Here is a 12,203-nt window from a genome sequence, read left to right on the forward strand (position 1 = left end):
GTCGGCTTTGGTAAACATTTTGGAAGCTTGGGACCTTATGACTTTGCCAATAGGACGACTTTTTCTGTGGTTGTCTACGGCTTGCGATTGAGGCTTCCCAGTACCATGTCCATTTGCTGTGAAGTAGTGAAAGGCTTGGGCCTCTCGGAAGCCCTAGCGTCTGCCTCATGATTCACTCGGCCTGCCTTACTTGTGAGTGAAGGGTTATTTTTCCCACCTCACTTCTGTGCACTAAGTAAAGGTCTTCCCACTCACAGACACTTAGCGTTCTTTCTATGTGTTTTTGTTCTGAAAAGTATTATATTCACAAATCTCACACTGAATGGCTTAGTTCACTGTTGTGATACTGTTGTAGCACAGTGTGACAACCTTTGTGTTACTGTTGTTCTGTATCTCCTAAAGACCTGTTTTTACATACCCGTTTTACAAAATTTAGAAGTGTTTATTTACCTGCTACTTAGACCAGCTCCTGTGGCTGACACAGCTACATAGTACATAGCTCTTTCATGTTAACAAAGCGGTTCCTCTTGTCTCCTGTCAGAAATGCTCTTCCTGGAGCTGTTAAAAGGCTGCCTTCAGTAGGTCCCAGGCCCTCAGGAAGCTGGTTCAGTGGCTGTACTTAGTGAAGGAAGAACTGCTCCCAAATCCCCAGTGTTCATACCTTCCTTGATCCCTAAGGGAGCAAGTGCATCTGTGGGCTGATGGGATTTCTTAACTGCCTCAGACAAAAAAGACAACAAACATACCCTAGCTTGAGAGAAGGAAGTGGTTCTAGTCAGATCTATACAGGGCTGACTCCCAGCCTCATGACAGGCATCTCTCTGCTTCAGCAATACCTTCTAGTCTTTCCAGTTACCACGCAGACATTTTTTCCTTAATTGCTCTTTGATTAAATTCTATAAAACTAAATAATTTCATGTGTGTGGGTACATGCACCACTGGGATCAAACCTAGAGCCTTATACATGCTAAGCAAGTGCTTTATAAAACTTAATGAAGGGTTAACATTGACCAAACACATTTTAGCTTTTGCAGTTGTGTTATTTATACAATATAGTATGCATCCTTACGACATTTTGATACATGCACAGTATACAAAGCGCTTTGATCTTAAATCTTTAAAAAGCTGGATTGTGTGTGAGAGAAAACATGTAGCATTTGTCTTGCTGAGTCTGGCTTCATTTAAGTGAGGTTCTGGTGAATCATCAATTTCATTTCTCTTCATGGGTAGATAATACTCCACCACCAAGCTAAACTTGTAATTTGGAAGTTTAATTTAAAAACTGTTTCCTTTAGGTTTATATCTGCTGAGAAGGTTTGGCTTCTGTTTTATTATTAATGTTGTTTTGATTCTTTGAGACAGATCTCATATAGCCTAGATTGGCCTTGAACTTGCTACAAAGACTGATAATCTTAAGCTATTGGTCCTTTTACTACACTTTTAAATTTGTTTATTTTTGTGGGAGGTTTGGAGCACACATACCTCACTGTATATTATGGAGATCAGAGAACAACTTGTAGGTATCAGTTCTCTTTCCACCGTGTGGGTCCTGAGGATGAGACTCGGCTCACTAGGCTTGGTATTAAGTACTTTTTCACCACTGAGCTGTTTTACTGCCAAGGTCCTGATCTTTCTACTGGCATCTCCTCAGGGCCAGGGTTACAGGCATGCGTCACCATACTTTGTTTATGGGCTGCTTGAGAGTGAACCCAGGTCTTTGCTTGCTTGGCAAGAAGTCATCCAACTGAGCTATGTCCTCAGACCTCTTTAAACTTTTTTTTTTTTGCAAATGTATATGAACATTTTATTGTCTTTCCTAAATATTATATTGTTTTTCTATTAAATATAGTAAAGTTATTGAAAGACATAGTACAAATGCAATCAATAATATATTATGAATGAAATGTCCTGGTTTCATAAGTGAATATATTACAGAAGGCATATGCTCATAGAAAATAACATGTATAATTATTATTACAGGTGGTCATCTATTTAGATGCATTTAATTAATTGTACAAATATATCTTATTTTCTATGAATAAAATATCATAGAATATTTCCCCCAAGTAGTAGTAAACATTTCATATACAGCTCTAGTTAATGATTTCAGTACCTTTCTTATTGTTTTATGTTCTTGCATGTATCTTTTTAACATAATTTTATTATCATTGCATTAATTCTTTTTTTTTATAATTTTATTAATTTATTCATATTACATCTCGATTGTTAGCCCTTCCCCTGTTTCCTCTCATTCTTCCCTCCCTCCCATTTCTCTCCTTCTCCCCTCCCCTGTGTCTGTGACTGAGGGAGACCTCCTCCCCCTATATATGCTCTTAGAATATCAAGTCTCTTCTTGGTAACTTGCTATCCTTCCTCTGAGTGCTACCAGGTCTCCCCATCCAGGGGACATGGTCAGAAAAGGGGCACCAGAGTTCGTGTGAAAGTCAGATCTCACTCTCCACTAAACGGTGGAGAATATCCTGTTTGTCGGCTAGGTCTTGGTAGGGGTTTGAAGCTTACTGCCTATATTCTCCTTGGCTGATGCCTTAGTTTGAGGAGGACCCCAGGATCCAGATCTGCCTGTCATAAAGTTCTTCTTGTAGGTTTCCAGGACCCTGTGGGTCCTACTATTTCCCCTTTCTTCCATGCTACTCTTGCCTAAAGTCTCAATCGGATGTCCTCTCCTCTGACCCACTTTCTTGATAAGTAAAGATTTTCATGGTACGTATCCCTAGGACTAGTGTTTTGATATAAGTGAGTATATACCGTTTGTCTCTTTTTGCTTCTGGGTGAACTCACTCATTATAATAATTTCTAGATCAATCCATTTGTCCACAAATTTCGGGAATTCCTCATTTTTAATAGCTGAGTAGTATTCCATCGTGTAAAAATATACCACAGTTTCTTAGTCCATTCTTCTACTGAGGGGCACTTAGGCTGTTTCCATGTTCTGGCTATTATGTATATCTTTAAACTATTTTAATATTACTTATTTACTCATGTAAATAATAGTATATTAAATTACTTGTGCCAGTTACCAGTTCATAATAAATGAAAAAGTAATTGAACTAGTAGATACATAATCATAATTTTATGTTTTTCACACTTCACAAAGATAAATCCAGGACTTTTTAAAAATTAAGTGATTAAAATATGAACTTTTAAATTTAGGCCTCGAAGTCTCAGTCACACACAAGTGGTGTCAGGAGAAAACATAAGCAGCATACACAGGATAGGACAGTAGCCCTGAGGTGCATTTAAGCTAGCTCTCACTGTGTCTCATTTCTTCTCTTGTTTTGTAGACCTGGCTGTCCTCCTCCTCAGCCTCCTTAGAGCGAGGATCACCAGCCCGAACTACCATGGGCAGCTCAGTGTAGCTTTGACAGAAAACAAGTTTGGTAGAGTTTTTCCAGCATATTCACATATTGCTGTGTTCCATGTCAGTATTGCTTGTGTGAAAATTCAGTGAGAGGAATTGAACACTGAACCAAATTTTTGTCAAGTGGAGCTTAGCTTTGAAGGATCCAAACTAGGAGACCTGAGGGAACCTAACCTGGCCCTCTTTATTCTGACCTTGCTTGAGGTCATCACGTTCTTCATCACCTTACTCTCCGTAATGAGCTTGCCCTAGCCAGCACTGGAGTCAGCCATATGCCCAAGTGACAGTCACTTCTTTTTATCCGTAGAATATAACCTACTGAGTAAATACATTCAGCTAATCATCTTCAGTCTTTGTTTCATCCTTGACTCCGTTCCTTTCCTGCCTTCTAAGGCTGTGGGTTTTGTTTGTTTGTGTTGTGTGTGTGCGCACTGTTTCTCATGGGCTTTTGCTGTGTCTTTTGAGACAGGGTATTTCTATATAGACACAACTGGCCTCTCAAGTGCTGGAATTACAAGTGTGCACCACTGGCATCCTTCCAAGGTTTGTTTTTAGATGTAAGTGCTCGTGTATGCTTACACACACCCTTCTGCCTCTCACCTTGTGGGCAGTGCTGTGTGCACTGTTGGATAGCTGGCTTCTTGTCCCAGCAGCCTGTACAGAGGCAGCATGTGGGGTCCTTTTTCCTTTTGGCCAAAGTGAACTGTCCCTTTGTGTGAAATCCCAGAGTTGGGATCTGTCAGCGAACTTCGGCTTGTTTCCAGTCAGTACTGCACTGTAGACTTGTGCTCATGCTATTTGATACTTTTATTCGTGTATTTTTGGGAGAAATTCCTAGAAGTATGGAATTATTGGGACAAAGGGTACATTGGTATTACACTAAGTATAGCTAGATATCCATCTGTTAGACCTCTGCTTCTAACCCTGTGAGGAACTTGTTTACACAAAGTGGTAGGTCCTGTGGTTTGTTTGTTTTTTCCTTTCTGCTTTCAGTCCCATAGATGGGAAATGGCATCTCGCTGACACTTGCCCTGTATCTTTCTTGGATGAACAAATGGAAACTTATTTTCTCATTTGTAGTACGTTTTTATTTCCTTTTCTACGAGCCTCTTGTTCATTTATTTCTCTAGATTCATTGGTTTTAACACCTTAGAACCTTTTGTGTTGTATGACTATTAACCTTTTGCGATAAATATTGTACTCTTTTTAGTTTGTTAACTCTTTGACTTTAAGGGTTTTGCTGTGTAGATTTTTAAACATCATTATTCAGTTATTCATTTCTTCACTTCTGGAATCTGCCTGTCTTAGTAGGGAAGCTTCTCACCCTGAGATCAGAAAGGGCTTCCCATGCCCCTTTAGCGCCGCACTCCAGGCTCGCAGACAGTTGCTGTTAGTAATGAAGACTGGGCTCCGCCTTTCTCAGAGTGCTTCATAGCTTATTTGCAATCATTGTTTTACAGTTGCTACTGTGGCTTTTGGTAAGTTGTCCTGATTAACTTCCCAAGTTTACCATATTTTACTGTAAATATCTTTTGAAATTTATAAAGAAATTGAGGGAACAATATCTAATGATCACATTCAATTTGTATATTTAAAAGACAAAATAGCTTTCTGAGGCCTTGCTTCCGTCAAATTGGGAAGGTACAAAGGAACTGTGAGAATACTGAAAGTAGGTTAAGAATTAGAATAAAGAAAGCGCATAGCTCCCTGGCATCGCACAGCTTGTCAGGCACTTGGTCATTTCTAAAGCCGATATTCAGCTTCTTTCTTGAGAAGTGTTTCAAGAAACTTTCAAATATACATATATCAGTGTTGGTATCACAGTCTCCTTAATCAGCCATTTCTATTTCAGAACATTAAGAGTTTCCAATGACAAGACCTGTAGTCGAGTTCAGAAGTGGCCTCCGCTGTAGGTTCTGGTGCGCCTGCTCCTTTTTAACTTGCCCAAGCATTTGCTGTTAATGCTACTGTGTTGTAACACTGTTAATGTGTTACTGTGGTGCTTTTTATCTGCCCAGATAACTCAAGTCTTGTTTTTTGTTGTTTGCTTGTATGTTTGTTTTAGTTTTTCGAGACAGGGTTTCTCTGTCTTGGACTGTCATGTACTCGCTTTGTAGAACAGGCTGGCCTCGAACTCACAGATATCTGCCTGCCTCTGCCTCCCTGAGTGCTGGGATTACAGGCAGGCACGGTGATGCCTGCCTTTAAGTCTTGTTTTAAGAATCTAGAATTTATTTGTTAAAGATGCTCTGTTGGTTTTTTTGGGGTTTTGTGTGTGTGTGTGTGTGTGTGTGTGTGTGTGTGTGTGTGTGTGTGTGTGTGTGTGTTGTGTTTGTTTGTTTTTGTTGTTATTGTTTTTAAGTCATTTTCTGGGGGCAGGAGAGATGCTGTAGCGATTAAGAACTCTTGCTACTCTTGTAGAGGACCTGGGCTTGATTCCCAGCCCCACAGCGTGGGTTACAGCTCTCTGCAACTCCTCTGATCTCTGAGGCCTGTATGTGCTGTCCCTACATATATGCAGGCAAAACACTCATTTACAAATTTTAAAAATAATTTTTGATGTAATTTTGTTTCCCCAAATGAGCGCAGTGGGTTGCTCTCGTATTCTGTTGCATTAGCAGCATCACAGGGTGTACCTGGGTATGTGCTAAGGTTAGAGGTGACAAACTGTCAGTCTGCTCTATTCCCTCTTTAAACTTTATTTGTTGTAAAGCAGAGGAAGTTTGCAAACATGAAGTGGTGGACAGCTTGGCCAGCAGCTTAAAAGCATATGCTGCAGGCCTCATGCAGGAGGGCTGCTTTGGTGGCCCCTTCTCACCTTTGACTTGCTCTCTAGCCTGTATTACTGCTTGCCTTGGGCAAGGCTCCTAATCTCCTTGTGCTTCTTCCCATCTGTAACTTACTTCTGCTCCAAGGGCTGGGCCAGATCCACACTCTTGACACCTCTCACTTTTATTTGGAATGGGGGTAGCTAAAGCAGAAAGGAGGACAGCACAGTTAAATATCCTTTCTTTTTTTAGTTTTTTCCCTACACGCCTTGTCAATCTGATTCTGAAACCGTAACATACCTATTATAATTACATGTTTGAGGTTGTGTTTGTTCCATGTCTGCTGCAGGTCTGTCGGTTCTGTGTGGAACTGTAGCTGTGATCTCACCAACTCTGCATTTTCTTCTTAGCTTCCCCTAGCCTTGCCACAACTGTATTGTTACCATTTCACTGAACCTGTGCAAAAAATCATACACTGCTCAAACTTGGGTTGACAAATAGTCCTGGGTGAGGCAGAAAACCAGAACAGGAGCTGATGGCTCAGGAAGTCCAGGCACTCCATAACTTGTCTTTGTATTGTTGTTCTTAATATATCCTGAAAGGGCTTTAAAAATGGCCAGTTTAGAAAATGGCTTGTGGAGACGAGAGTTGGATGTTGGCGTTCTTTAGGAGTTTTCAAGTGAATCCTTGTTAACTTACAGTTAAAAGCCTTTTGACTTTATACTACATATTTTAAGGCTAGTTTAAATTGCAATTAGATAGATCACCTTTAAGCCTTTGCCACTTGACCTGGTTTCCTTCAGGTTGTGAAATGATGGGTGTATGTGAGAGATGCATGGTGAGGACTTAACTTGTAAAATCTGTCTCAGGTTTCCCTAGCATGATCTCTGTTAATTAATTGTTAAGAAGTGACAGCCATAGAAGCGAAGACTGTGGACTTGGTGTTACAGTATGAAATATTTAGTTATAAGAAGTTTTAGTGAGTAAAAGAGGGTGTGTTTCTCTGACACAGTCCACTGAGGAATCCAGACTGGCCCTAGCCTGACATTTTTTTTTTTTTTTTTTTTTTTTTTTTTTTTTTTGCTTCCTGAGTGCTGGGAGGACAGATGTGAACCACCATGCCTGATAAAAGATTGTTCTCTGCTGAAGACATGTTTCTATGAGGGTATCTGGCTGTGCTGATTTCTTGTGAGAATAAGGACCCAGGTACTCCCCAAGCCATGGCTTGATAGATTCCAATTCTCTCTAGTCCCACTGCCTCCCTGTAAGAGTTAATGGTGTCTGCAGGTGTGTTGGGATTAGCACTGTAAAGTTGTGTAAGGGGCTTTTCTTCCTTTTGATCTTCAGAAAGGGATGAAAGATGGCCATTAAATTCAAAGGATTAGGTCCCCTCTCTTTATAGACTTTAGATACCATAAATATTCACTTCAAATGCAAGGTGAAGAATTGTATACATCTGGGAGAAAATGGGTGTTTTATATTACCAGTCGGAAATTATTCAGTCTCCCCTTACAAATTAAATGGTCTTTGCAGAGGCATTTTCTCCTGAGTGCACCGAGATGGGGGGATGGGGGTGTTGTGTGTTCATATCTTGGCTGTGATGCTTTGGTTCTTTAGAGCCCTAAAGCCTTTTCTTTTACAAGTTAATACCTTACCTATAATGGACCTCTTTCCCCTTGTGTGATTCTATCATGTTCTCAAAAATCTGCTTGTTTAAAAACCTGTGAACAATGGCCCCATAAGAATGAAATCATGCATACCATGAGGGTATAATTGAATAGGACTTTGTTTGTTTATCCTTTGTGAAGAGTATAAGATTTGGGTAAATACCAATCCTAAATTTTACCTGTTAACATTTTTTTCTTTCACCTATTTTATATAATCAGTCATAGTGAATAGACTTAAGTCATATTAAGTTGGTACTACAGTTACAGTTTCCATTTCATTCCTGAATTTGGAGACATGTATGTGGTGAAAAGCTAATGAGGATAATTTCTGTTATTAGTAATGACATACTACTTTACCTGGGTTCTCTGCCCCTGTTAAGGTGGTGGTGGTGGTGGTGATTCTTCTTGTTCTTCTTGTTCTTGTTTTTGTCCTTGTTCTTGTTCTTGTTCTTCCTCCTCCTCCTCCTCCTCCTCTTCCTCCTCCCCCTCCTCCTCCCCCTCCTCCTCCCCCCTCTTCCTCCTCTTCCTCCTCCCCCTCCTCCTCCTCCTTTTAGATTTGGGTAGTAAGGCACCCCATTACAATCTCTTGTGTGTTTGAATACCAAAGTATGTACTGGCAATGTGAAGAAAAGGAAGAGTAAAGTTGAATGAGCAGCTGATGTTTCAGAGTGTGTCACACTGTTAAGGAGTGGTGTGGTTCTAGCCAGTGGCAGGAGTGTGAAAGGAGGGCCAAGAGCCTCATGCTTGATAGCACCCCTCAGTGCTCTCCAATTCAGGGGCTGCTCAGCTGCTGCCTTCAGCTTCTACTTCCGATGGGTTCTGACATTAAAGGAACAAGTAAGTGTATGGAAAGCTTCTGCCAACTCTAAGCTATAATATTGCACTAAAACGATGGGAGCAGAATGAAACTGTGAAAAGTGTTTGGCAACGGGCAAGAGAAGGCACTCCCAGATGCTTTGATGGTCAGTTAGCCAGGAAACATGCTAAAGACAGCGGTGCTGTGCTAGATTACGGGCCTAGGGATGACCCCAAGGACACAAAGACTTTAATTAAGGGGCTTATTCACACCCCACTAAGTTTGGGAAATTAAGCTCTTCTTAGAGCCTAACTGATGTTTCTTTTGTCTGCGCTTCCACATGTATTGCAATAGAGAGCAACATTTTTCCAAAATGTGTGCTGCTTTGGAAGCCATGAACTGCCCCAAGTGAATGCAAAGCGTTGAGTTTATTGTCTCAAGGAGTTCCTGCAGATGTGGTAGGATCTGGTGCACTTCACCATTAGGTGCTTTTACACAGTGGAAGAGAACAAAGGTACTTCGTAGAGTCTGAGTCTTAGTTCCCACTCATAAGGCAGTGGGCAGCTACTTTGTGTAGACACAGCAGGTCGCCTTTTATCCAGTGTGACTTGATAAAGTCAGCTTTGACTTCAGAGTTTCTGAAAGCCTAGGCCACGGCCTTCAGATGTGACTTCATGTGTTTTCAGACAGGTTTTATGATGTGTCAGCTCTAGCTGGAGCTTTTGGGTCACAGCCATCCACCTGGGTACTGAGCTCAACCACCCTTCTTTGGCGTTGTGGATATTGTGAGTGAAAACTGAAAAGAAACTGGCTAGAAACAAAAAACTGTGGAAAGGAGTTTGTGCTGGCACAGACTGATGGACCAATTAGAATTTCAGTATTGTGGAAAAAACTTTGTAGGTTCAGAGGCTAATTAGTTACTTTATCTTGGGCTAGTTTTAGTCTTCTGGAGCAGCCATTCAGTGTCCTGCTCTGTCTGAAGAACAATGCAGAGACCGTGTGCCCGGCTCAGTGCATTGGAGTGAGGGGCCTGTGCTCAAGGAGCCTGTGAGCAGCAGTGACTTTGGATGGGCCCTTGTCAAAGTATGAACTTTTGACATTTTAGTAAATTTTTTTTTTTAGTAAAATTTTAAATACTCTTTTACTTTGGAACATATAAAAAAACTTTGAATATAAATTCTTTTTTTTTCCCCTCTGGAAAGAAAGAAAATTGTATTTGCTGGTATAAATATTTTTGTACTATACCTAACTGATTAATGAACTAAAGCAAAATTTGGTCCAAATTTATAGGCAAGGTAAACCTGGCAACTGAGAAAGAATATAACTGAATTTTACTAAAAAAATGCTGAATCAAAATGTTGTTATATGAAGTAAAAATTCTGATTTCTTATCGTAGGCTTTATTTTGCTAACATTGTCAGAATGAACACATCTGGCTTAGATTCTAAAATAGTTTGGTTTTATGCTTCAGTAAAAATGAATCCAATCAAACTGGAATTGAAGATAGATAAAAGGAAAGCTTTCGTACAGCTAGGCTGTCAGGAAGGTCTTGGGCATTTCCTCTCCCGGTGGCCTGTTGGACTCCTTGTCAGGTAGTACGTGGGCACCCTTACAGCTCTGTCTACAGAGAGGGAGGGTGTGGGCGCATCCCAGCTCTGCGCTTCTGAGTGCACTCAATAAAAGCTTTCCTGGCTTGTCATTTGAATGTCCTTTTCATTCTGTCTTTAAGACGCCAAACCCCAGGTGGCCCCCACCCCGCCCCTCTCCCAGCTTTTCCTGCTGTTGTTCAGAATGTAGTTGACAGTCTTGTCTTTATTTTTTTAGTAAGAGATAATGTTGTCTTTTAAGTTATTTTTTCCACTTTCACAGGATGAGAGTGTGTCATCTTTATCATATTTAATCATAATTACCTATCCCAGCCAGGCTCTTTTTTGTCTCTGCAGTTTGATTTCTGCGTTGTTTTATAGTGTACTTTTCCTCACCCTTTTCCTGCATATGGGTGAGGGCAGAGCCCTAGGTGCTGCTCATGGGATGGTTTGCTTTGACTGTGAAGCAGAGTCACCTAGCTTGATGAAATGTGAAAAAAAAAATACTCAGTCATGTTGCTTTTGGCTTAAGAATGACCACAATGTTTTTCTGAGAAGAGAAACAAGCATCTCTCCACATTGATTGGGCAGTCTGTAACTCTGTCTCTATGGTATCAGCTCCACAGTGTGGAGTCCCCTGTCCACCCATCCCAATCTGTGTTCTTAATTATGCTGACCTTGGGGCTCTTAGAGACGTAGCAGTTTGCTTCCCCATAAATAATGCAGTCACTCTGAGTGACCGACTGCAGGCTTGTGGCCCAGCTCTGCTGGGTATTTATAGTTCAAGCCAGTAAACATTTTTCTTGAATCCTTCAGGAGCTGTGGGCCTGATCCCTTTTCAAGTGGATGTTGAGATAAATGAATCAGCATTGCTTTTAAACTACAGCAGAGTCCAGCGTGATGATAAGGCTGTGGCACTGGTAATTTAGTGGCTAGGGAGTAGGTAGGCCTCCAGGCTTGGCTCATTTTCCACTGGTTACACCTCAAGAATGGTTACTGGGTGGGAGGTTGGCGCAGTGCTCTGGCCGTAGATGGACAGAGCTCTGTGCCCTCCTTGAAGTGAAGCAGGTATCGTCTGGGACTGATGTGGGGCTGGTGTAGGTCTGGTGTGGGCTGGGCCTTCACTAGGGCTTTACAGATGCTGCACTTGATCTGCTTGGGGACCCCTTTCAGTCAGGGGCACAGGTTGCAATCTGAGGACGTGGCCTGTAATCACATGTGTGTCCCTGTGGCTGTGGTATTTCAGTGTGGGTTTCTTGTGTAATGAGGTGAAGTGTGACAGGGTAAGGAGTGAATGGAGCCCCAGTAGACATCTTACCTAGAAAGTACTGATGTGGCAGAGCCTGTTTCCGTCCATGCAGGCCCATCGGTTTTACTTTTTTCCCCCCTTGTGTCCTTTTTGGGATTTAGTTCCCTTTAGACTCTGGTGACACCCCTGTGGCCTCCTTCCAGCTCAGCCCCCATGATTAGAAGAATAAGGCTATTTTCGTTTCTTGGTGTAACAATAAGTGCAAGAGTGCATGTCCATAGCCATGCCAGTGGCTTAAAGAAGAATGGTTATTTTTAAAGAAGACCTGTAGGCTTTTAGTGTTAAATGGTTATTGACTTTTTTTTGTTTTTCCAGAAGAAACATTGATTTTTCTCCCATACTCTGTTTCAGGTTCTGCATTCTTTCCTGGGCGGTGTGCTGAGATCTTTGTCGGGGGTCAAAGCATCGGGGAGCTAGGCGTCCTTCATCCTGATGTTATCACCAAATTTGAGCTGACCATGCCCTGTTCCTCTCTAGAAATCAATATTGAGCCTTTTTTGTGAAGTTAGTCTCTGTGTGTGCTTCTGTCTCTTAAGTGTCCCTTTCTGCTCCTGTCGTGTCCTTCAGCCCTCTTTTACAGGGAACATCCATTTGTGTGTTAATGTTTAATAAAGTGAAAAATGCTATCCGGCTCTTTGCATAGCTGCCTTAGGCCAGCCTGTGGAACAGCCAGTGTCTATCTGTGTGCAGCACACTGGG

The 12,203-nt window shown here is 41.5% G+C and overlaps 1 protein-coding gene across 2 annotated transcripts in view; it reads left to right on the forward strand.

The window, feature by feature from the left end:
* Farsb (phenylalanyl-tRNA synthetase subunit beta) overlaps nt 1-12,008 on the forward strand; it is a 61,942-nt gene extending 49,934 nt beyond the window's left edge. For both annotated transcript variants that reach the window (XM_051154016.1, XM_051154017.1), the window contains exon 17: nt 11,856-12,008. In XM_051154016.1, the coding sequence (XP_051009973.1) occupies nt 11,856-12,007 (152 nt within the window). In that variant the 3' untranslated portion in view covers nt 12,008. The remainder of the gene's footprint in view (nt 1-11,855) is intronic.
* The last annotated feature ends 195 nt before the right edge of the window (nt 12,009-12,203 follow it).

The sequence above is a fragment of the Acomys russatus genome, chromosome 12 (genome assembly GCF_903995435.1).
Source record: "Acomys russatus chromosome 12, mAcoRus1.1, whole genome shotgun sequence".
Classification (NCBI taxonomy): Eukaryota; Metazoa; Chordata; class Mammalia; order Rodentia; family Muridae; genus Acomys; species Acomys russatus.